The 26,875-nt window shown below is 36.6% G+C and overlaps 1 protein-coding gene across 2 annotated transcripts in view; it reads right to left on the minus strand.

Annotated features, from left to right (window-relative positions):
- Positions 1-26,632, minus strand: part of smc1b (structural maintenance of chromosomes 1B) — a 27,057-nt gene extending 425 nt beyond the window's left edge. The window contains exons 1-27 of one of the 2 annotated variants that reach the window (XM_073942987.1): positions 25,815-26,632; positions 25,004-25,192; positions 23,400-23,512; positions 23,097-23,300; positions 22,770-23,008; positions 21,243-21,501; positions 20,865-21,005; positions 20,099-20,181; positions 19,758-19,965; positions 15,546-15,731; positions 15,250-15,435; positions 14,896-15,042; positions 12,557-12,694; positions 12,371-12,487; positions 10,596-10,702; positions 10,144-10,285; positions 8,461-8,606; positions 8,221-8,374; positions 8,042-8,137; positions 7,813-7,969; positions 3,914-4,068; positions 3,682-3,833; positions 3,529-3,598; positions 3,338-3,448; positions 974-1,591; positions 411-557; positions 1-255 (exon numbers count right to left, since the gene is read on the minus strand). The exon at positions 1-255 is cut by the window's left edge and continues 144 nt beyond it. In XM_073942987.1, the coding sequence (XP_073799088.1) occupies positions 1,496-1,591; positions 3,338-3,448; positions 3,529-3,598; positions 3,682-3,833; positions 3,914-4,068; positions 7,813-7,969; positions 8,042-8,137; positions 8,221-8,374; positions 8,461-8,606; positions 10,144-10,285; positions 10,596-10,702; positions 12,371-12,487; positions 12,557-12,694; positions 14,896-15,042; positions 15,250-15,435; positions 15,546-15,731; positions 19,758-19,965; positions 20,099-20,181; positions 20,865-21,005; positions 21,243-21,501; positions 22,770-23,008; positions 23,097-23,300; positions 23,400-23,512; positions 25,004-25,192; positions 25,815-25,923 (3,705 nt within the window). In that variant the 5' untranslated portion in view covers positions 25,924-26,632 and the 3' untranslated portion in view covers positions 1-255; positions 411-557; positions 974-1,495. The remainder of the gene's footprint in view (positions 256-410; positions 558-973; positions 1,592-3,337; positions 3,449-3,528; positions 3,599-3,681; positions 3,834-3,913; positions 4,069-7,812; positions 7,970-8,041; positions 8,138-8,220; positions 8,375-8,460; positions 8,607-10,143; positions 10,286-10,595; positions 10,703-12,370; positions 12,488-12,556; positions 12,695-14,895; positions 15,043-15,249; positions 15,436-15,545; positions 15,732-19,757; positions 19,966-20,098; positions 20,182-20,864; positions 21,006-21,242; positions 21,502-22,769; positions 23,009-23,096; positions 23,301-23,399; positions 23,513-25,003; positions 25,193-25,814) is intronic. The other variant, XM_068217513.2, reaches the window with a different exon arrangement.
- Between the last annotated feature and the right edge of the window lie 243 nt (positions 26,633-26,875).

Below are 26,875 nucleotides of genomic sequence, written 5' to 3' on the forward strand. Positions count from 1 at the left end.
ACATACAGTACTATGCAAAAAGCCCCCAGTATTTTCACCAAAAAAGATGGTTTAAAGATAGTTATTTCTATTCCTAAATTTTTTTATGTTTTTGAAGCATCTTAGAGATGTTGCCAAAGTTCTTCTGGATTTAGTTTGTCTTAGTTTATTCTGTTTCTTCATGTCATTAATCAGAAGAGCAGATCTGATCTCTGTGTGGAGCACTGGCTGTTGTCAGACTCATTGTGCAGACAATAATCTCACTGTAGAATTGTTCTGTACAAATAATGACAAAAAATAATGATTGGAAATGTAAATATTTCAAACTGACATGCTACAAAAAAATATAGAGATAACCAACTTGATGGGGGTGAAAACACTAGTGGCCTAAGACTTGCACAGTACTGTAAATACACAAACACACAACTCACGTTTCTCATCTCCTTTTTGCTGGACCTGTCTCGTGCTTGCATTTTTTCCTCTAGGTTCAAGCATAACGTCTCCCGCACCTGCTCTAAAGCCTGTAATCCCATCCACAGGAGATCCTTTTCCTGCTCCAAGTCCTTCAGTTTCTTCACCTGCAAAACAAACCATTTATTTATTGAACGTTTGTGCTTTACTCTCTTTAACCTAATTAGTGTGTTTTAAAAGACCATGATTGCGGAGTACAGAAAATAAAAATAGATCACAATGTGTGTGTTAAGTAGCTGTGAACTTTGAGCATTCCCTTCTGTGCTGGACGGGAATGTGGTGATGGACTGTGATAGTTGACGTCTGCGCATATAAGAATAGACTCAAAAGTAATACTGAAAGCTGGAAAGACAGTTATTATCTAAAATATACCATTAAAATGTCATTGATGATGTCAGTGTCACTTTTTTGGTCACTTCAGTAATAACTGAATCACTTCAACTCGATTAGTTAAAGTATAATTGGTGAAACTAGCGTTATTAATAAGCAAACACACAATAAAATAAACAAAATAAACACTAACCCATAGGAAGAAACGCAATGCATCCAAACTGGTAGGACTGTTCCTGAGAGGGACGATGACAACCGTGTAAGACGCCATTGGAGTTGCAGAGAAAAGAAAAGTTTGAGGAGAGAAGCAGAGAGAATGGAGTAACAGAGGCTGGTGATGTGCTGAAACCCCACCCTGCTGACAGAGAGACAGGCCAAAGAGCATGGTTTGCACAACTACTGATGAGGAATGACAGAACTCTTCCCAAATGCAAACGATAAAAATGTATTAAAAGTATTTCCACATCGAACAAAAACAAACCTGCGTTCAACAATAACACAAACACTTTTAAGATTTACAACACAGAACAATCTCTTAAACACATTCAACACAAAATGTAATGTAGCTTTGTTTTTTAAACAGCTGAATCTTCTTCATTTTTGATAAAGTATAGTCACTCTTTTGAAGTTAACAGTTTAATGTGTTTTGGAGATTTTTAATTGGTTTTCTCTTGAACGGTGAACATTTTATTCTTCATTTTCTGTCATTCAGGCATCATTTGTCCTTCTCTCTGTCTGTGGCGTTTTCGTCATTCAGTGGGTACGGGGTGAGGTCCAGAGTCAGAAGACGGCTGAACATGCATTCATCAAACTGTAATAAAAAAAGAGATGCGAAATGAATTAGAGACCTCATTAACGAACTTGAATTTGCAAGTGCTTATTTTGAAGCTTTTTAGTTTTTTTTTCAAATACATGAGTACTTATTCATAAATTCATTCATAAATGCAAAAATTTACACTGATGCACAATCATTTCATAGATACAAGATCTTGCATGTAATGTATAATCAGTTTATATATAAGATACAAGATTTTGCAAGACTTAACAAGTTTTTACAAGACTTAAGATTTAACATCAGATTCTAAATCCATGATTTAGAATTCCATGATCAATTTATAAGGGCAAGACTTTATATGATTAGTTTATAAATACAAGATTTTATATATATCACCTCCTTAGTTTTTCATGATTTTCTTTGTGATTTTTTTACGATAAAAATGTTTGATTTTGTGGTGGCAATTCCCAGACGTTTGACGACAATTTTGTGATTAAAAAATAATAATAAATATAAACACACACACACACACACACACACACACACACACACACACACACACCACACACACACACACACATATATATATATATATCCTTCAGATCGGGTCAGGTCCAGTGGTCTTCATCCTTGAACCATCTCCATCATTGTAAACTGCTTGTGTTTGTTAGATGTTTGCTCCCACTTTATTTTGTAGCCTGAACCACACAAAACACTCAATTTGCGCCACAGGATGTTTAATCCAATCTTTGCATTGACTTCACATGTAAATCACTTGCACTTCATCCGCATCTGCTTACTGCAAAGGCTGCAAAACATTTTCCCCCACTGTCATGTAATGTAATGATTGTGAGGGAGCAAGTGAGATGTCATGCAGCGTCATTAAGTAACATAAAACAATTAATTGCAAAAAATTGCAACTTTTTGTTGATTTTGCGTTGGATTCAGCGATCGCGGAAACGCAAAAAACTAAAGGGTATATATCATATTTAAAGAATATTATATTAAATAAAATATATATAAATATAATATATACTGTTTATATTTTAATCGCAAAATTGTTCGCAAATTTCTGGGAATTACCACCACGAAATCCTTTTTATCGCAAAAAATCATAAAAACAATTAAAAAAAACTAGGGGGTCAGATAAGAGCAATATTATGCATGTATTATCAGTTTATAAATGCATTTTTTGCACATATGATCTGAGATCAATATTTTATATGTATGATTAATTTATAAGTGCACGATTTTGTAAATATGATCAATTTATAAATGCAAGATTTTATATACATGATCAATTTATAAATGCAAGATTTTATATACATGATCAATTTATAAATGCAAGATTTTATATACATGATCAATTTATAAATGCAAGATTTTATATACATGATCAATTTATAAGTGCAAGATTTTGTAAGTATGACTAGTTTATACATATAAAATTGTGCACATACAATCAGCTTATAAATGCAACATTTTGTATGCCTGATCAATTTATAAATGCAAGTTTGTATGCACATTGCACAATCACTTTATAGATGTGATGGTGTACCTTCACAACAGTTACATTACACACCGCATGAAAGTTTATATTGGAAAAAGCATAATGGAGTACTTTAAAATTCAGACAAACTGGGTCTGATATTGTATACTGTAAAGAAAGTAATTCATCTGATTTGGTGTGAAAACTATTTACTCTAATTTAGATTTTATGGGGTCTCTAAACTGCATGAATAACGAGACTGATGTAATACAGACAATCTGTATGGAATTTACCATTGAATAGACTCCAAGAAGAGCATCCGCCCGTGAGTAGAACTCCTCCTTTAGGGAGATCACAATGATCTGACAGCTCTCTCTCGACATCATCCGGAAAAATCCCGTAACCTACAGTGATGCTGAAATGTCTTATCATGGAAGAGAGTGGGATTTCAAAACAGCGTGGTTGTAATTGAAGCTGGTCTGACCTTGCCAATGTTTGTGTTGTCCAGAGCGGCATCCACCTCATCCAGCACAAAGAAGGGAGCAGGACGAAAGCTATGAAGAAATGATGATTACATTGACAGTTATATCACGTGCAGTTTTATCTACAGTTAGATGTTACGTCACATTTATTATACCTGTGAATGGCAAAGACCAAAGCAAGAGCAGCGATGGCCTTCTCTCCTCCTGACAAGTTGTCCATAGCCATGAATCGTTTCCCAGGAGCCACGCAGTTATAGTTGATGCCGTCCAGGTAGGGCTCGTTTGGATTTTCAGCACTGAGAATGGCCTGGAGCATGTGTATACAAACATGGTTTCATACAACAATACAACAAGTGAATGATCAGTGATAAAGGCTGAAAAGTGAACCTGAGCGCTGGCGTTTCTGCAGAGTTTCTTGTAGATCTGGTCGATAACAACAGACACGTGTTCAAAGCACTGGCTGAAGAGATGGAAGCGTTTGGCCTTCACCTGCTCAAACTCTTGATTGCGCTTCTTGGTGGTGATTGTGCTTATATCGAACGCTGATGTTCAGAGGGTTTAAGAGTGTAGAAGAGTAAAAACATACAAGCATGATCAATGTTTTATGTGGCAGATGAATGTGTTACAACAACAAACTTAAAGCCCAAATGAGAGTTATTAGAGCTAATAATTAAAATCACACACACACACACACACACACACACACACACACACACACACACACACACACAAATAATGTTTTCACCAGGTCATATACAGTAAATACCTGAAATAATAATGAAAAAATAACCTTTCAGCTAGTTACCAAAACAATTTACTATTAAAAAGAAAATAATTTACATTATACAGCCATTTAAATCAAAAGTCAGCAAAGGAAGATTAAAAAGAATAATAGTATAATAACAATTAATTAATAGAATTTTTGGGTGTCAAAGATATTATTTAAGATTATTTTTTTATTTTCTAATTTATCTAGAATGTAAACGTTGTACAAAGCTTTTAATACCTTACTTTTAAATAGTATTTTAAGTAATAGTCTTTTAAAATAGTGTTCAACAAAAAGTCAGTAAACTTTAAGATAAATTCATGTTTAAGTAAAGCAAGGGTAAGAAATAACGTAAAAGTAGATGTATATCTGTTGAAAGGGTAAATATATGATAAATGTCATAAGAAATTAAACAATTTGAATTCAATTGCAAATTTTAAAAAATGTATAAATATAAGGTGATAATGTTTATGACTCTGTATTAAAAAACTAAATGTGAATGTTATTTGTTCAGTGTATTTTGTTCATTCAGAATTTTCATGTTTAATGTAATTTTGTTTATTCAGTATCATCAAATTAGCAAATGTCGTTCATCAGATAATTGCATGGTTTCCACTACATTCAGTCTTCTATGGCGGGGCGCCACGCCACAATTCATCCCGCCACAGCTACATTACAGCTTCTCATTCAAAACACTTTATTTTTTCAATAGCGGGTGATAATCGTACCAAAACGTATTAAAGGGTAAGTGAATTATAATAGCTCAAACTTTTTTGTATCCGTAGTAGTGCTGTGCGTAATTTGTTTACCCTTTAAGGTTATGTGTTGACTGACTGGCTGACAGGTGTGTGATGCGTGAGGCCAGCAAACACGACGTATAGCCATTTCACTCTACTTCAGGACGCATTAAGGCTACTCTGTAGGTCTATTGGAGACATTCATAAATATTCCTAGCAAATCTAATAAATGCTGGAAACATACTCATTACATAAACGCACTAAATCGCACTCAGCAGCGTTTGTTTGAGAGCGCACAAGAAGATCTGCGCGCTCTTGAAGCGGCTTATATTTGAGGGGGCGTGCAAGAAGTTTTGTGCACGAGCAGAGGATATCGACGCGCAAGCACAGATTCGCATGCTCGTAGGCTACTACATAAATGCGATCTCGACTTCTAATAATGCGCTCACGACATTTGTCTTTGAAATAACGCCACAGGTAGTTGGTAGATCTGTCTAAAAAAAAAAAGGCCTGGAAAAAATCCTAGAGGAAACACTGAATTATATATAAAGGGTGTGCAAAATAAACAAGGCTTCGGCCTAAACCTCTTTTAGTAATATTTAATTTGTAAAATAATGGTGGTGAGAACCAAATTATTCATTCATTCATTTTCCTTTGGCTTAGTCCCTTATTTATCAGGGGTCACCACAGCGGAATGAACCACCGACTTATCCAGCATATGTTTTACACAGTGGATGCCCCTCAAGCTGCAACCAAGTGCTGTGAACTCTCATACAGACTTACATTCACACACTCTTCTTTGGACTATGGGGGAACACCGGAGCACCTGGAGGAAACCCACACGAACACGAGGAGAACATGCACACACACAGAAATGCCAAATGGTACAGCCAGGACTTGAACCAGTGACCTTCTTGCTGTGAGCCGACAGAGTTCACTGTGCCGCTACAGAACCGAAATAATTGAATTGAAAATGAAACTAATCATAACTAAACACGTTTGTTCCACCCTAGAAAAGTAAAATGTTTATACACTACACCTGAGGTAAGCATTTTGATCTTACTGATCTTCCATCAATTTAACCAATTTTTCATTAGTTTCTAATATTTTTCTCTAAAACAGAGAGAACAGTTGAACAAACTCAAGTCTCTCAATTCTAAAAGAGTCGCAGTGTTACTTCAGATTATACAGTATACAGCAGAAATATACCATCCAGAAAGACTAACAGCGACTGCAATTCTCTAATTAGTCTGCACCACTGGTTTCCGAAGTGGGGGTCAGGAACTCCTGGGGGATCACGAGACAATGACAGGGGGTCACTTGTGAGTGGTACAGTACAGTACGGTTGGGGTCGGTGCGGGTCACCTTTATCAGGCTTGCAATTCCACTACCAAGAGAACCCTTTTGGTGGGCATGGTGTATGACAAAAAGTTTCAGTCGACGTCATTTTCACTCGAGAACACATACAGACCCTTAAAGTCTGATATGTTACCAACCACAGAATAACTACACACAGCATACATTTAGTCCTTATTTAGGTTCAAAAGCAACACAAAATATAGTCCTCAGTCAGTGCAAACCTCTCATCTGTGTCTGTAATCTTCAGCAGCACATGTAGCCTCTGTTAGAGAGCAATTCCATCATTCTGAGTTCATAATAGTCCAAAAGGTGATAATAATAGTTAAATATGGCAGCTTGTTTACACTTGCTGAAAAAATAACGTGCTCCTTTTTCCGGCTCCTCCTTTGTTTTTTCGCGCTTTATTCTCGCTTTTGTCATCTTCTGACATGATCTGGTTTTAAAAGCACGTCAATAATCAAGCGCATGTTATTATCATGAGCTCAAGAAGTTTGTAATTTCAGATATAGACACGCGGCGAGCGCAAGCAAGAAAGCGAAACCGCTTGCGCTTCAGCTTGTAAAAAACATTGGCTGCTCATCAAGACGACGACATGGTTTGTTTGAACTGGGGTCGACCATGGCTCGTTATTATATATAATTACGCTGTAATCTCTCAGCTGTGTATTTAGAACATGGTGCTTCCTTTGTTTTCATTCTGGCTTTTTGCATAAGCGAATGACGTATCTCTGTAAACCAATAGCGTTCAGCTGCGTGTCTAGATCTGCCTTTTGATACCCTTTCTCGTGTTTGGTACCCTTTCAAAAGGGTGCCAAAAAAGTGGTACGGTAGTAGTTCGGTTCGAACCCTACCACTCAGTGAAAACAGGCCATTGGTCTATTATCCATAACCCACAGAAGATAAAAATAACAACAACATGCAAATAAAAAAACCATCAGCCTTTAAATTATTTTTTATAGGATTGTTGTGTTTACGTTAGATTAGCAGTAGATTGATTTTATGGCACCAGGTTAAAATTTCTGAAAACTTTATGGCAATCAAATACATTAAAAATACATACAGGCCACAACTGAGCATTGATAATGATCTCTGAGTGGCAGTCTCCAAAATAAACCAATAGACTTGTGCTGAAAACATTGTGTCCACTAGTCGCATTACTTGAGGTTAATATTAAATTAAATGAATTAATAAATGACTATAAAAAGGATATGGTTGTTGGACTGTTGCACTTTTTTTGTGTTGTCAATATCCTCGTGTTTATATAGGCCTATTGTGGTTTGAGCAACGTTTGCATATTTATAACCACCTAAGAGGAATTTGGGAGTCGCGAGTCACTGGCATTGTTATTTCAGGGGTTGCAGGCTGAAAAGTTTTGGGAACCCCTGCTCTACACCATGATATTTAAAGTGTATATTTGTCCCGTACCATCCAGAACCTCCCGGTAGCTGTCCTTCACCTCTCTGATCTTGTCTAGAGCTTTGAGGTTTGGAGCTCTGGACATCATGATCATGGATTCCAGAGAAGAGACACCCTCTTTAAGCTTCTCCAGCATAGCCTCCACCTCACTCTCTTCAGTGAGCATCTATAGACACATAATGCATCAAAAACACTTCAACAACATAAGAATGAATCTGAGATAGACCTCAAATTCTACCTTAAGGCTGTTGTCCAATGCAGAAAAATCAAACACCATCTGCGCCTCTCGTTCAAAAATGTCCAGTGTGCTGACGCTCTGAGACTCTGAGTCCAGCTGTAATTATGTTAGATGACACTTAAGATAAATATGTAAGGGAAATAATCTTATTTGGAGCAGATGTGACCCTCTGTTTGCACCTGTATTTCACTGATGTCATCCAGTGCTCCTGAGATCAGCGTCAGCGGGAGGCCGTCTATTTTACAGGTTAAAAGCAAGTTGTGTTTAGTCAGTCTCAGGTGCTCTAGAGCCGCATCAGTGGAGATTGTTTGCTTCTGAAGCTTCATCAGCACCCTGAGGTCAAGCACAAGAAATAAAAAGTGATCATTAAAAGAAATAAAAATTCATAATCTTCTCTTTGCCAATGCTGAGATACCCACTTGTTTCTCTCCTGGAGGCCTGTAAGAGCTTTGTCAAGCTCTGTCTTGGCATTGTTGACTAAATGAGTCTTTTCTGAATGCTGGTTGTTCAGTTTGAGCAGATTGGATTGGGTCTGCTCCACAGCTATTAAAATGTTGTCTTCCCCCTATAAAACAAACAGCAAAAATGACTCAACAGTACTACATTAATATAACAACAAAAAAGCACAAAACCAAGGCCTAAACAAATACTAGAACTGTTAAGAAATATCTAGGGCTGCAACTAACGATTATTTTAATAATTGATTAATCCGTCAATTATTTTTTTTATTAATCAATGAATCAGATAAAAAAAGAAAAGCATTCATTTCCAACATCCTTTAATCAAAAACATAACTGTAAAATCTTTAGAAAGTGCACAGACATGTTGTCCTTGAATATCCATGAGCTGTTATAATAATAAAATAAAATAGGAAATAACTTAGCAGTTTTGTCTTGTTTTCAATCCAAATATCAAAAATATCTTAAATCAAGATACATGCTAGACACATGAAGTAGCATAAGAAATTATGTCTTGTTTTCTGAAATCTATAACATAAGATGGGGATCACCATATTTACTCATGGCATGTCTCATTCATAAAAGCAGAACGCGCAGGAATTAGTGTGTAAATTTGTTGGTTACTCCCAAAATGCATGCAAGCAAGTGGCTGGCCAGCTGGGAAAAGAATAGATTGAACTTTATTGTTACTTTCACTACGTGCATCTGATATGAATAATACACATCGGCAAATGATATATAAATGGATTGTTAGACTTTCATATACTTTCTTCTGTGTATCTTGTATTTCTTGTTGCATCTAAATGTTTTGTTTTAATAGTACTTGCGTGTATTTACATGTCTAAAATATAAAATAAGCATTGGGTGGTTAAAATTTCTGCTTAATTGTGATAATATGACACGTCTTTCTCTCTTTCTCTTTCTTTAGTGCCAGCCAACACGCCAAAGTTCAGTTAGAATTTTTCACGTCATGCTTGTCAATCTGGCTAACAAGTAAACACCAGCACCAGGGACGATTCCCACTTTAAAATGGAACAAAAGTAGGATTCTGTAGTAATTTAACCTGCTGTTGCTTCCTTTTTCATCATCAAAAACTCCAATATGTTTGCGTTTCAGGAGCTGGATCTCTGCTGTGGTGCTCCTGTCATCAATTTAGCATATTTGGCCGTTAACACACATTTTTTTGTTTAGTGTGAAATGCTCCGCACCTTGGATGACTAGGGTCGCAGATTTCTCTGCCTTCGCCATGTATCTTTAACTCTAACATTACCTCCGCTTGTTTTTTTGCTCTGTCCTGTCTATGAGGTGCTGATCTCTGCTGACATCAATGCGCGAGAGAGGTAGAGTGTGTTCAACTAAAGTTTTTTTAATAATCAAATGTCTGTACATCGCTCAACATTTACTGGTTTAAAAGTGGCATAAAATATAAGCAATAATAAAAATAAAAATATATATATCATTATATAACATTTATTTTAAAAAATATTACTTTTCGGTCCTGCACATGTTCAAATATAGCTGGTATTTAAAACCAGTACAAATGTGTGTACACTTTTAGATTTGGATTTAAGGTAACCATTCTAAAATATTGCAAAACCAGAGCCCATCATTTCCTGATCAAAAACAAAAGTGAAGTGAGTTTGCCTCTTTTAGGCTGATAATGATGTTCTTCTCTTTCTCTATGGTCTCTTCTATCTTCTTCATCAGTTTGACAAGTTTCCCCAGCTGGGCCTGTTCGTACTCGAGCTGTGTACTTAGACGGGTTTGCTGGGACTCGAACTGCAGGCTGGACAATCAGGACAATAATTAGTCAAATTTAGTTCGCAATTAGCACTAGTTTATGTTCATTCTGAATCTCAGTTTTTTTAAATAAATCTTTTCTATGTTCTTTATTTTAATGTCTTATTTCCCTTCCCCTACACAAGAGCATAGGTTAGAGTAATCAGATATTGTTATCATAAATCCAATAAACACAGATATATAATATAAAACTTAAATCTCAGTTTGAATCCTAAGTGGTAATTTAAAAACATGGTAGTCATTACTTAATAACTGCTAACTGTGGTCAGACACAGCAGTATGTGTGTAGGTCTTACCGCTTCTTCTCAAGCTCCTGCTGCAGTCGGAGATAATCCTGCTCATACTCACGAATGTTTGCCACACCGATCTCTGCACAGAAGTCCGCAAACACCAAATCCTCCATCTAAAATGTGTAAAATCAACAGAGCAGGAGAACTAATGACCGTTTAATGTCTGATTTTTAAAAATTAGAGATTAAAGTCACAAATAAGAACATACAGCAGAGAAAATAAGTATTGAACACATCACTATTTTTCTCAGAAAACATATTTCTAAAGGTGCTGTTGACTTGAGATTTTTGCCGGATGTTGGTAACAACCACAGAAATTCATATATGTAAAGAAAAAAAAAAAGAATTACAAATTAAGTTATGCGTAACAAAATGAAGTGACGCAAGGAAAAAGTATTGAACACATGAAAAAAGGGAGGTTTAGAAAGGCAGCGAAGACAGCAACTGAAATCTCTCAGTAGTTCTTCAGCAACCCTCTGCCCTTCATCATTTTAAATCAATATTAGATGCTTTAGTCCAACATATACAATATCAGGATGATAAAAATAAAACCAGGGTGGACATTTCAGCAAGACAATGATCCAAAACACAGTCAAGGAAACTCTCAAATGTTTTTAAAGAAAGAAAATCAAGCTGCAGAATGGCCCAGCCAATCACCTGACTTGAATCCAGTAGAAAATACAAATTAAAGATCAGGTTTGATATACGAGACCCACAGAACTATCAAGATTTTTACACTCTGTTAAAGTTTGTGAAAAACGCACACCTGAGCAATTCATGTGACATCATTCTCCATATGAGGCATCTTATAGCTGCGTCCCTCATATTCTCACATTTATTTTTGTCAGTAGCAACTTGTTCGTCAAAAAAATGATGACTTTGTCAACAAAATTAACACTGTTGATTCATTCATTCATTCATTTTCTTGTCGGCTTAGTCCCTTTATTAATCCGGGGTCGCCACAGCGGAATGAACCGCCAACTTATCCAGCAAGTTTTTACGCAGCGAATGCCCTTCCAGCCGCAACCCATCTCTGGGAAATAACACTGTTTATTACACAAATAATCTTTCAGGTTTTTTGTTTTGTTTTATTTTTATATTTGAATGGCATGGATTTATTAAAATCAATTCCATGTCAACAGCTCCTTTAGAATTATTATTTCCAGGAAAAACATGACACGTTCAATACTTATTTCCTCACTGTAGCTATCAAAAATATTTATTCAGGCAAATATTTAAGTAAAAAAAATTTATTAGCTTAACAAATCTGATTTATTTTATAAAATTACAGTACAAACTTATATACAGTTAAATATTCCAATTAATATAAAAAACATATTTAAATATTTACATATTTTTAAAATGCATTCCTGTGATGCCAAACCTTAATTTTCAACAGCTATTAGTTCAGTCCTCGGTGTTAAATTATTCTTCAGAAACTGTTCTCATAAGCAAATCTTTTGCTCAATAATTTATATTGTGATAGCTGAAAACAGCTGTCCAATATTTGATTTAAATTTCGTTAACAATTTAGAATACTTAAAAAAAAAAAAGCTAAAATGACAGCATTAACTTAAAGACCATTATAAATATACGTACTAGCATGTTATAAAAGTAATGCATTTTGCTTTTATATACAGTAAGTAATAAATGGATGTTAAAATACTGCAAAAGTTTAATTTGATTAACCTAAAATAAGCATTGATTTCATGATTTAAGGTCATTTTTTGAAATATTTTCAAGCTCTTTAAAATGACAATGTTCAACTTAAATTCAACTGACCTGATGAATTTTGTCTTTGACAGCCTTCATCTCACTATCCTTCAGTTCCATGCTCCCAGTCTGTATCTCAATCTGGGCCTCAAGGTTGGAGAGCTCACTCCTGAGTTTGGAAATCTCCTGAAGTGCACACACAAATGTCAATTTAAATACATCAAGCTACAGTGGAGGAGCAGGGGAAAGACTTACGATCTGAGCAGCAGGGATGCTCTTCTTGCGTATGGAGTCTAGTTCCGTGTTAGCGTATTTAAGGCGAGTCTGGTTTCCCTGAGACTGAGCCCTGATCTGCTTCAAGTCCACTTCCTTACGCTTCAGCTTCATTAAGGCCTGCATATAAATCAACAACATTAGCATACATCATGAGATGATAATGTGAAAGTAATAAGGGCCTGTTTACAGCAAAAGTAACTATGGAGATATCTTTATAGATAACAAAAATAGCATCCACGTCAGCTCAAGTTCTGTAAAGCAGGATGAATGCTGATTTAAAAAAAAAAATACTACATGACTTTTATGCTAAGTACCCCTCACTGGTCCCCAATCTTCCATAAATACTAAATATAAGCTTGTGGGGGTTTTATTCCTTAAAAATAGTAGCAGGTAGTGCCAGTAGCTCACCAAGTGCAACCATTTGACATCAACCACAATGAATGCAGTGCTTCTCACACATATACTTTACTTGGGCAGTTCGCCCAGGTATATTAACGGCCACCCAAATATATTTAGTGACACATTTTTACTATTATTAACACCCTTTTACACCCTTTTTACACTGTATCCGTTCAATATTACCAAACATCCATGATCGATTAAGTTTTGTTTTATCAGTTTTACCAGACAAGTTTCACATCTTTTCACATCAGTTTCACATCAGCTCTTCATACTCACAGGGACGTGCATATTTTGGGACTTAAAAAATTTGTCCGGCCCAGGTTTATAAATCCCCTAAAATGTCCAGAATTCAACTTTTTGTTCTATAGCTCATATGTGTTTTTGCATTACTTTTTAATTAAAGACGTTCTGCCTTGTTTCACAGCTGACAGTGCACGCAAAGCCACGATACAGAGAGAAAAAGTAAATTACAGATTCATTAATCTAAACAAATCAGAAAAACTTTACTATATACCCGGAGAGGACGAAATGATTGTCTAAACTGGCTGCACAACATATGTACACCGTTAGTAATGGTTAATCAACACATTTGCCTTATTTACAAAAATCTATTTTGTCTGTTTCTATTAACTTTTCTGACATTTATTTCTCATTTGCTGATTATTTTATTAACTTGATGATGTTAATTTATTATATAGTCTATTTTGAACACATATCTAAAATGCTTTGGCATTCAAATTTGCTTTGAACTTGAAAGAGAAAAGCAGATTTTACCTGTCAGTGGGTGCACATGGCTCCTGAATAGCAAAAAAGTATTTCTTTTTTATTTCACTCTTTTTTTAATAGTCTATTCTGTTTTATTTGTCGCATATAGTTAACTATTTATGTGATGTGGATAAATGGTGTTTTTCAATCCGGCTACCATTTCAAATCTGTGGAAAGCACTAGAATGCCCTGTACACCTGAAATTATGAAACCCCCAGGGTCCAAAATAAATGTGGACTTTTTAATGTAAATGTTCTAAGTGTTTTTTACAACATATTTCAGTGAGAGACATCACTTAAAGGGATAGTTCACCCAAAAAATTGCATTTTGTCATAATTTAGGGTGCTTTCACATCTAAACTTTTGTTTTGGAACCTGGCAAGTTTCCCCCCATTAGCGCGGTTCCTTTGGCACATGTAAATCCAGCAACTGTTCTCGGATCCGCGCTAAATCAATCACTTCGAGATCGCCTGAATGAGGTCTTGGCTCGATTGAAACAAACTCTTGAGCGGATCGATTGTAGTGAGAAAGCAAAATGATCCAACGAACCAGACTTGGTTTATCTGTTATTTACTTCACTCTATAATGTAAAGCATATAATGCATAATTCTAGCCAACGGCTTTGTATGAGAAAGTCTTATCTCTGATTTATATTTGCTGACTATGTCTTTGGGTGTCACCATTCAAAATCATCATAAATTAAAATAAGGACGCATAACAGCTGAAAGGAACTCTGCAAAAAAAAATCGTGGAACTCTGACCAATGTGAGGAGAGTTTACTCGCACATGGCTTGTTTTAGCTATTTTGCTCCATTTAGAAACTTTGCCGTGTGAAAAGCGAACCGCACAAAGAACAAAGTGCACATTGTAACAATTTTTAATCATTGTTTCATGAAAAAAAAAAATCAATCTAGAGGTGTGAAAGTCATTCAAGTCTTAATACCTTATGTTTCTTATAAAGAAATGAAAATTAGAACAGTTTGGTCTGATCATGTCTGTTTTCATATTTAAATGTAAAGTCCTATTTTTGATTTATTTATCCAAAATCTATGACATTTTACAGTCATTTTTATATTTATAACTGGATTCTTTGATTCTGTTCATTTATATCTGCAATACAGACATCATTGGACCCTATTCTAGCACACTTACACGCATCTCAGATGACAGCTTATCCTTCTCCTCCTTAAGTTTGTTCATATCTTTCTCTTCCCAGCGTCGAGCTTTCTTGCTCAGGTCCGAAGAACCTCCAGAAATCACCCCAGACTTCCGAAACAAGGTGCCATCAAGAGCCACCGTCTAAATGAGACATGTTACATAGTGATCGGGATGAAAAACAAGCAATCAAATGGGCCAGAAATAATAGTAACATTTTGCTTTTTTTGCATTTGGAGTTGGAGAGACTTCAATTCGGGACTCCCGACATGCTATATGTCAGTCACTTCACATGAGGCTAATGGCACTGACAAAAATAATATCTTTCAATGCACCTGTGTGCCACCTTACCTGAAGACGCTCAGGACCATCAAAGGCGATACGACGGGCATCTTTCAGAGTCTCACAGACCAGTGAGTTTCCACACACATACTGGATCACCCTCTTCAGCTGAGGGGCGTTTTGTGAACACTGAACCACATCCACCACCATCTTGGCTCCCTGCACCTCCCTCAGACGCTCATTCAGAATGGGCACCTGATGCACGTACAGAGAAGACATTGATAACCACACGAAAATATATTTAAAAGTACTTAGTAAATAAAAAAAGAATAATGATTTGAGAAAGACCTTGATGTTTCACTCACATCTATATAGTCAATAGGAAGAAAAGTCTCTGGTTCGGCTCTTTCCTCTTTCAGATATCGAATGCAATCATGGGCCACATAAGCAGACGTCACAACGATAGCGTTCATGTTCTTGCCAAACACCTTTGTGACTGCAAGTTGGTATTTCTTGTGGATGGGCTGGCACAGCTCCACCAGACGACCATACTGAAGATAAAAATCCAGAAGTGTTGAGTTGCTGGTCACAAGATACATAATACTATAATAAGGGAATGTGTTAAGCAGGTGTTACAATCTAAGTGATAAAGCACTGTGTTTTGAAACCCGTTTCAATGGCAAAAAATTTCAATGGCATGAACCGTGCAAGGGTGATTTAGGAGCGCACTGTTGACTAGCTTGCACACGCACTGTGGTCAAAGTTCAAAATAGCTCAACATTATGCTCCGAGTACAATCCACTCATGTACCCATATACTATGTATATATACATACGAATGAACAACACATGCTCACCAGAAAAGCAAGTCTGCTCAAAAAACTTGCTTACAGCAAAGTGTATCCAGTTTTCATTTCGCTGCATCCCTAAGGGGGGATTATACACCTAATGCAGTGTGCATATGACACTTAGAAGTTAACACACAACATGGGCACATTCACTTAAGCACACTTGCAAGATCTTCAACAACTTTAAGATGATTATTAAAGTTATTCAACTTAAAGTTAATTTAAATAATAGATGGTGCTTAATTTGTAAATTGCAAGGTCCCAGCATAGATCGGGGTAACGGATCTGGCATGTTACCAGAGGATGGAGAGGTATAACGCACGAAAGTGGAGAGGAGGGTGGGAGCGCTGGATGGCAGAGGGGTGTTGCAGACAAAGTACGAAAGTGAAGAGCGGGGGGTTGTTGCAGACGAAAGTGAAGAGGGTTGGGGAGTCGCAGAAAGGGGGAGGAGGGTGGTTGAAGAGGGAGATCGTTAAAATCAGGTTCCGGATGAGATTTCAGAGGTGCCGGATCCGGATCCAGCGTGTTCCGGCACAAATTAAGCCCTGAGGGGCATCCCACTAGAGATCTGCGCGGGACTAAATTTTGAATCGCGCTCCCGCCTGCACCCGCCAGGTTTTAGCCCGAACCCGACCACTCCCGCTTACATTCAGCATTTGTTGTCCCGCTGCCCGACCCGCCCCGTTTTCTACCCCCCAATCCCGATCCCGGGGGGTAAGAACAAAACCGAAACCAACCAGCTATACAGAGTCCAGACAGCCTATAACAAGCTGTCTGTATAAACACACACACACACAAGCACCAAGCACACACACAAGCAAAGCTCTCTCCCTCTCTCATTCGCGTGTGCACACACACATACACACACTCACAGCAACAAACAAGCTAAACACAGCATCCCGCTATTTCATTTACACACATACATACACGTGCTCGCTCGGGAGTTGGGAGTGGTATTGGTAGACGGCCCGCTCCCGTCCCAAATTAAACCCACGCTTTATTTGGAAATTTATTCCCGCGCCGCAGAAATCTGGTCGGGTCCTGCGGCTCCCGCGGGACAGCTGCGGGAATGCAGACCGCTACAAATTTAGAAATTTAAACAACATCCTGAGTCGTAGCTGAACGCCACAGACCATAGCTGACATGCATGTCAAAATTCATGGTGCATTGTGATTCGGCAATCTTACCCCCCTTAACTGTAATAATCTGAAAATATATTTACCTTGGTAACAGCTTTCGCTTTAATATCACAAAATTAGAGATTATAAAAAATTGTACTTGGTGTAAACAATAAGGTTAGATGAAAGTCTGAAAACTGAAAATTTACTGTACTATTTAACTAAATCCTGCATGTTTAACATCTGCACATTTATGCTCTTTTATTAGTGTAGCATTTCATACAGACTTGCACAGAAAAAGCACACAAGTTCAGGATAAAATTTACCTCAAGCAAAACAGTCCATTATTTATTGAATCAATGCATATTTGCCCTGGGTCAGCAAAAGTGAACTGAGGTGCTAATACTTATGAACAAGCATGAATATATTTGCCCCAAGCCCAACACCAATATGAGAATAGCTAAATTAAGAAATTTTTGATTCTGTATGGAGGCCGTCATAGTAACAGCGTCTTCCGGTAGAGTGCTTAGAACTTCGTTATCGTCATCAGCCAGAGCAGCGTTTCTCAACTGGGTGTCAATACTGTTTTCAGTGGCTTATGAAGTGTTTTTGTAAAGCAAAACTTTATTTTGAAAGAAAAACATGTGTTACAGCTGTTATACTTCTGTCGGATGCGGTTCAAGTGCGAGAGAAAAATGCTCTCCTAATTCAGTATCTGCCATCAGATCAGATGCTGAAATATAGCGTCAGTGTTCCCGACCTGTCAGCTGTTGAAATGTACTCTGTGGCTTTTCAATGCACGCACACACACACACCCTATCTTACTGCATTATAAAGAGTAAACCATATTAATGGCATAAAACTAGCATGTATGTAAGGTATGTAGGTATGCCATACAAGTTCCAAAAATTACCAATAAAAGTGTTACTGATAATATTCTGACTGATTTGCATGTTGATTCTAATTGAGAGCAGTTATGATTCATTTAGTTAGTTTGTATTGTGTAATATTTACCACAGTATTTGTTTTTCTGTCATTTCAAAATGGCACACTTTCAATCAATGTGTTAGTGGGACAGTACAGTAGGATACATGTGTCAAACATTTTGCTGAAATACATTTGTTTGGGTTGGTTATATATTTGAAAGAAAGAGAAAATGTTCACTGTAGTGATGACGAGGCCTTATTTGAATGGCACAAGATGCCGTCTGACAATGAGGGAAAAATCCCATTAAGCTCTTTTAAAATGATCAGTCCATGAGGTGGCCCTGATCGACAGCAGTATTAGTTTAAAAATGTTAATAGCATGTAAAATAAATTAAACTATCATTTCAAAGCTGTCCGTATCTGAGTGTTTATACACACCAAGCTGCCAAACAGAATTTCTTAGCACAGGCATGTCCAAACTACGGCCCGCGGGCCATCTGCGGCCCGCAATTAGTTTTTTGGCGGCCCGCGAGGCTTTTTATAAATATCAATAGAATCTGGCCCGCTATACAAAAATGAACATAATTCAAAAAATAACCACCGGGTGTCGCTATTACATGCATTCAATTAAGCAGCAGTTCTTGTTATGATCTATCTATCTGTCTGCCTGTCTGTCTGCCTGTCTGTCTGTCAGTATGTCTGTCTGTCTGTCTGTCTGTCTGTCTATCTATCTATCTATCTATCTATCTATCTATCTATCTACACACAGTTGAAGTCTGAATTATTAGCCCTTCTTTGATTTATTTCTTCTTTTTTAAATATTTCCCAAATGATGTTTAACAGAGCAAGGACATTTTTACAGTATGTCTGATAATATTTTTTCTTTTAGAGAAAGACTTTTGTTTTATTTCGGCTAGAATAAAAAGCGGTTTAAATTTTTTTTATGAACCATTTTAAGGTCAAAATTATCAGCCCCTTAAGTCTTCAGAACAAACCATTGTTATAAAATAACTTGCCTAATTACCTTAACTTAACAAGTTAACTTGCTTAACCTAGTTAAGCCTTTAAATGTCACTTTAAGCTATATAGAAGTGTCTTAAAAATATCCAGTCAAATATTATTTACTGTCATCATGGCAAAGATAAAATAAATCAGTTATTAGAAATGAGTTACTAAAACTAATATGTTTAGAAATGTGTGGAAAAAAATCTTCTCTCCGTTAAACAGAAATTGGGAAAAAAAAATAAACGGGGGCTAATAATTTAGGGGGGCTAACAATTCTGACTTCAACTGTATATATATATATATATATATATATATATATATATATATATATATATATATATATATATATATATATAAATACAGTTGAAGTCAGAATTGTTAGCCCCCCTAAATTATTAGCCCCCGTATATTTTTTCCCCAATTTCTGTTTAACGGAGAGAAGATTTTTTATGTAAAATTTGGCCCACGACAACGTTTGTTTTTTTGCATCTGGCCCTCGGCCCAAAAAGTTTGGACACCCCTGTCTTAGCATCTTCCTTACGCATTCACAAAAAGCATAATGGGTAATTTGGCATTCTAAAAACGGTCTATAGCTAACAAACTAAATTTTGTTAATTTGAATTCAGACGCAGACATTAATGTTATTTAAACATTGGCTGTATAAGCTGATTGTGACAGTACCACAGTATCAGGGTAGAGTCTCCTGAGGCTTTCCAGCACTTCGTCTCGTTTCTGCTGTCGTCGGTTCTCTTGGCTGTCCAGACGGGCGTTCTGCAGCTTGGTCAGCACTTGTGCGAGCTCCACATTCACCTCCTCCATTCGCAAAAGGCCTTTTGCCAGCTCCTCTGACAGCTGCTCCTCCTGCTGACGCTGCTCCTCCAGAGTTTGGCTTCAGAAAATAATGAGTAATATTTGACTAAATAATTTAAATTAAATATAAAATAACTCATGCAATCTCAAATAAAAAAAAAAACATTTCCAATATTTCAGCTCTTCTGCAGAGTTTTATGAAGGAGTCATACGTTGTAGTGTTGACATATTCCTCCAGTTTCTCTGCCCTTCTGCTGATATCCTCCAGATGAGTTTGACTATGTTTGATATTTCCCTGCAAAACAAACATTTATGTAATAATTCTTAAATATAATTTGACTCCTCACAAAGCTTATTCTCCGAGTATGATTTACTACCTTCTGATAGACAATATAGACTTCCTGTTTGCAGATAAAATTGTTTTAAGAAATCTTTTTTTACGTAAGTCGATTAGACCCAACAGGCATACAATGTCAAAGACATTAATATTAGGTTAGATTTAGGTCACAATGTCAGGTGTCCAAAATTCAATGTCTAATCAGCGGACAAGGACAACGTTATTTTGACAGCCAATAATAAAGTCAACTGACATTGATATTTGGTTGATTTTAGGTCGCAACCAAAATCCAATGTCTGACAGACATCATAGTGGTAACGTCCACACGTCAAGCTGTTACATCATTAGAGGTTGATATTTGGTTGATTTTAGGTTGGACAAAAGGTTGCACAGTCTGACGTGATGTTGACATCCTGTGCATGCTGTAAATGTAAATGTAATTTACTGTTTGATTAGAGTTGTTACAGTATGTTGTTGTTTATTCAGTGGTCTAGGGTGCAAGCCAAATTTCGCTACTGGGGACAATACAGTATACCCTGCAGGCACAGGATGTCAACATGACGTCATATTGAGTCAATGTTTTTAATGTATTTTAAATAAAAATATAAAGTAAAACAGCAATCATGAAGATCTAAGCCAACCTGAATCTCACTTTTCCTTCTCAGGTCAAACTGGAGCTTCTCACGGTCCGCTTTTACCTCCCAGTGCAACTTTTCTGCGCTTTGGTTTAAAATGGCTCCGTTCCTTCTAGCTAACTCTTTGAGTTCCTTATAACGCTCCAACTGCACAGACAAACATAATATAACATCAGCTTAACATTGCCCTTTTATTGACACTTAAAATTATTTATTCTGCTAATATAATCCCATCACTAGAAAAAAAACAGCAAGGCCACTTTTGATTATTCAATCAGATGATAAAATTTTGTCCTTCTAGTTTATTTCTGCAGTTTTTATTTCACATTGCATTTTACATGCTTGTGTTTATAAAACGAATGTTCATTAAACACTTATTTTAACCTGGCTCTCCTGCAGCTGTACTCCTGCTCCTCTTCGAGCCTCCTCCTCCTCCATCTGCCTCTCTGAGGTCTTCCAGGCTCTCTCTAGCTCAGTCAGTTCTCTCTTTAGCTCCTCCAGCTCCTGCACCTTCTTGGCCTGTAGATTCTGGTACTTTTGAAGAGATCTGTGAGCCTCCTGCACTTTCTGCTCATGGTGGGAGGTGTTCACTTTAGCTTTGATGTACTGAGGCCTCTGTTGATTCAGAATCTGCTCCTGAGATCTGGAGGAACATTATGCAGAGTTTTTTTTCATGGTATTCTTTTTGCTATATTTTAATTATTTACATGATTTCAACAGACACATTAACATGCACATAATTAATTAAATATGCTTTATTCATATATTTTAATAGAAAATAATTATCTATTTTTCATTCCAAACAGAACATTTAAAAAGTGTATTAAGGTAATGTGCATTGTTGTCATGATCACCAGCGATCTAGCGGTTGCAGATCACTGGAGAACTACAACTACCATGATGCTGTGCGCCAATCAACACCCGCTCCAGCTGACAATAATTCAGACACTTACACACGCACATTAATACAAACAGCTGAAACTCATGATCAATGAATATATGGACTATAAAGCCACCTCTCATTTTCACAAACACTGCTGAGTCTTGTTCACTGTTTTTCTATAACATTACAAAGCGGTTTCCTGGCCTTGTCCCTCTGTGCTTTGATCCTTGCCTTGCTCTCTTGTTGATGTTGTTTTGCCGCCTGAGCATTCGCCTGTTCCTGACTACACTTCTGGATTACCCTGATGAATGCTGTTTGAATGTTGCCTGCCTGACCATTCTGTTTAATATATTGCATTTTTATCCTCAACTCTGTAGTCCAGTGGCCCTACGTTACAATTGTAAAGTACTTCACACAGTTTAAAGATGACTTCTTAATATTTTGATCCTAACAAAGAATACATTAATTGGAATATTAATTATTCCGCTTCCAATTTAAAAAATGGACATTTATGACTGTTATATATATATATATATCATTTATATTGGCTGTAGTATGTGAGAGTGTAAGGGTGATTCCCAATACTACAGTAGGTTGCATTAAATATATCTCAGAATAGTTGAGATATAGTGACCTCTGATAAAGATTTAAGCTGAAGGAGAATGCTTTTAATACTTTTAAATATCATTTTTCTGTATAAATAAACGAAGAAAATGCATGTATATTTTACATGTGTGTATTTGCATGTAAAAAAAAAGTTAATTTTAAGTCAGAGTTAATAATCCTAAAACTTTTAAATATTCAGAAATAAAACTATTTAAATGTATTTTTATGTCTGTGTCTAAATTGTGATATGTATGCATATGTACATAAAGAATTATAAAATCTTTTATATATACACTGAATTATTTAAGAATTTTAATAACATTTTCTTGTCTACATATGATATATTTAATTAAATTATTTTTTTATTATAACGTTTTGTAATTTGTGTGATTTCACCAACATTAGCAGTCAGTGTGACTGACCTGATCTCCTTCTCCAGCTGCTGAAGTTCTCTGTTCAGACGCCCATGTTCTTTCTTCTGGGTCTTCACAGTTTGTTCCCAGGCGTCCAGGCTGATCTTCTGCTGCGCTGCGGCTGCCTGCATGTCCCCCAATGAAGCTGACTGTGCATCAATGCTTTTCTCGTTGTGAAAGAGCTGAAAGAGGGTCAGTTGAAGTTTGCATTCTCTGAGATCATCCACCAGCGACTGATATCTTTGCGCCTGACAAATCAAAACAAAGATATTAGTTAAGATATTCTGCATTACATCTAAACAATTACAACATCTGTCACAGGTTTCAGTGTAATACCTCGGTCTTATCTTTAAAGACTTGTTTCTTCTCAGCTGTAGCCGCTTTCTTCCTGTTAAAGTGGAACTGGGTGTCCTCTTTGGCTTTCTGCAGGACCGCCAGCTTGGTATCGTATTCAATATTCAGATCTCCAGAGCCACTGATTCGTTCAAACATCTTTGTTCGTTCTTTTGCATTCATCATGGCGATTGACTCCACAGCACCCTAAGATCGCAAATTAATAAATATAGAGAATAAATACGATAACCACCAAATGCTACTATTTGTGATTTAGAAATGCTGCCCATTTAATTACTAAACCACCTGATACACAAGACAATTCTTGGCTTTCACCACGATGCCGATCTTCTGCAGCTCTCCAGTGTACTTCGCCAAAGTGACATGTTTACCATTCACAAGATACTCGGAAGACTCCCCTGTAAAACAAATACATTCATTTCTTTTCCTTCGGTTTAGTCCCTTATCTATCTGAGGTCGCCACAGTGGTATGAACGGCAAACTGTTCCAGCATATGTTTTACCCAGCTGATGCCCTTCCAGCCGCAACCCAGTACTGGGAAACCTTTACAGTCACACACTTACTTATACACTACGGACAATTTTGTTTACCCAATTCACCTACACTCACCGGTCCCTTTATTAGGTACACCTTACTAGTACTGGGTTGGACCCCCTTTTGTCTTTAGAACTGTCTTAATCCTAGATTTAACAAGGTACTTGAAATATTCCTCAGAGATTTTGGTCTATATTGACATGATAGAATATTTGCCGCATGATAGCTCTATTGGATTGGAATCTGGTGATTGTGGAGGCCATTTGAGTACAGTGAACTGATTGTAATGTTCAAGAAACCAGTCTGAGATGATTCGCACTTTATGACGCGTTATCCTACTGGAAGTAGCCAACAGATGATGGGTACACTGTGGTCATAAAGGAATAGACATGGTTAACAACAATTCTCAGGTAGGCTATGGCGTTAACACGATGCTCAATTGGTACTAATGGGCCCAAAGTGTGGCAAAAAATATGCTCTACACCATTAAACCACCATCCAGAACTGTTGATACAAGGCAGGATGGATCCATACTTTCATGTTTTTGATGCCAAATTCTGACCCTACCATCTGAATGTCACAGCAGAAATCAGTCAACGTTTTTCCAATCTTCTATTGTACAATTTTGGTCAGCCTGTGCGAATTGTAGCCTCAGTTTTCTGTTCTTAGCTGACAGGAGTGGCACCTGTTGTGGTCTTCTGCTGCTGTAGCCCATCGGCCTCACGGTTGGACTTGTTTTGCTTTCAGAGATGCTCTTCTGCATGCCTCGGTTGTACTGAGTGGTTATTTGAGTTTCTTGCATCAACAACGACAAGATATTTGAACCCACAGAACTGCTGCTCACTGGATATTTACTATTTTCCGGACCATGGTTGTGCATGAAAATCCCAATAGATCAGCAGTTTCTGAAATACTCTGACCAGCCCGTCTGGCACTAACAACCATGCTACGCTCAAAGTCACTTGAATCACCTTTCCTCCCAATTTTGATGCTCTGTTTGAACTGTGGCAGATCTTTTTAACCATGTGTACATGGCCAAATGCACTATGCTGCTGCCATGTGATTGACTGATTAGAAATATGCATTAAAGAGCAATTGGACAGGTGTACCTAAAAAAGTGGCCAGTGAGTGTATAGCGCATGTCTTTGGATTATGGGGGAAACCAGAGCACCAGGAGGATTTTGAAGAAAAGCCAAAAAATGTCCCTGACTTTCAATGTCTAGAATAGACCCTTTAAAATAGCATATAGTAGAAATTGCATGACCTGTGGGAACCCTGTAAATATTATCGACAGATAATGTTTCAGTTCAGTTCAATTCAATTATACACTTTAAGAAAAACCAAACAACATGCACCTGAAATGCGTCTACTGAAGGTCATTTCCTCATCATTGTCTCCACAGTAGATCATGGTCACGCTGGCAAAAGTGGACACCGGGTTGCCAATGTGGGCACCGTGGATGAGATCTCTGGTGTGTTTAACGCGGAGATTAGCTGCTCTTTCTCCCATCACAAATCCAAGAGCATCCATGACATTAGATTTGCCTTCAAGCAACAATCAAGACTGTGTCAATAATTTTAATCAACACTGATTATACACCTACAAGCATGCAGAACATCTACATGAGGCATGTATTTGTTGTCATTGTTGGTATAAAAAGATTACATGGTATATTACATACAGTTAAAGGCAAAATTATTAGCTTTCCTGCGAAAATGAAATTATTTTTCCATATAACATTTTTCCCAAGAGCTGATTTACTTACCAGTAACTTAGTGTGATTTGCTCGGTAGCTAACTTAACCCTAAAAAAACATTAAGTAGGCCAATAATACTGACAATAACGTTAACCGTTAATAGATGTCAACAATAAGATGTCTGTAAATAATTCAACACGTTTTGGCAGCATTATCCCCACGGTACGTTAGCAGTAAACATACTTAACTTACGTTAGCTGTCTCCTTTTCCATTTAAAATCTTATGTTACAAAGATGTAAAACACATTAATATAGTGATAATGACACTATATTCTCAGATGTACTGAGTAATTTATTTAAAACATATGTAACGTTAATACAGAACACTTTTTAGGTAATGCCATTTTTAGCTAAGTTAGCATGATATTATGGAGAACGGTTTAGCAAAATCAGCTTAATTATAGACTTACCTGATCCGTTGGTGCCAATTATGCAATTGAACCTTTTAAATGGGCCGATAGTTTGTTTTCCTCTCCAGGACTTGAAATTTTCGACGTCTAATTGTTTTAAGAAACCCATGTTCAGGTTTGTTGATGAAACGGACAACGTCGTTTACTTCAGGAAAGTTACTGACAGAAAAGTGAAGGCGGGAAACTGCGCCCTGCTGATCACCTCAACACAAATAAAGTCTTTAGGCCTGTATGGATTTAATTCTTCGTAAAACAATTTATATTTTTATTGTTATTAAAAATTTATCAAAATGTATAACTAAATGTCAATATAATTAGAGAAATGCTTTAATAAAACAAAATGATAATTTTTATAAATGGTGTATTAATGAGCTTGAGGACTCAAATATTGATGTAATAACCAATTATTTAAAAAATGTATAAAAACAAAACGTTGCTGTAATGATATTTATCAGCTACATAAATTAACCATAGTTGGTTTTACACAATTTTTGTACTTTAACTATGAATCAAATTAACCTGGGTTTCGTTACACTAATCATACTTTAACCATGGTATTTGTAGTAAATGCGCCAAAACCACAGTTGCTATACATTTTGTATAAATAAAATCATGACTAATTATAAGAAGGGAGGCAAAATAGTTAAATAGATGACAAAATTATCATTATAGGAGTAGACTAATATTAAATAAAAGACATGGTTTGACATGGTTTACTACAGATAAAACACATTTTTGTACTAAACTATGGTAATCAAATTAACATTGGTTTTATTACACTAATCATACCTTAACAATGGTATTTGTAATGAAGTAAATGTGCCAAAACCACAGATGCATTACTTTTATTACAAATAAAAACATGACTAATTATAAGGGAGGCAAAATAGATCAATAGAATGACAAAACTGTCATCATAGGAATGATCTCTCTATCACACATACACACACACACACACACAAACACACACACTCACATTTTTGTTGTTCTCATTTGTACTGTAAGGCGTCTTGGGATAAATCATTAACATCAAATAATCTGCCAAACGATTAAATGTAAAT

The sequence above is a fragment of the Danio rerio genome, chromosome 25 (genome assembly GCF_049306965.1).
Source record: "Danio rerio strain Tuebingen ecotype United States chromosome 25, GRCz12tu, whole genome shotgun sequence".
Lineage (NCBI taxonomy): Eukaryota > Metazoa > Chordata > Actinopteri > Cypriniformes > Danionidae > Danio > Danio rerio.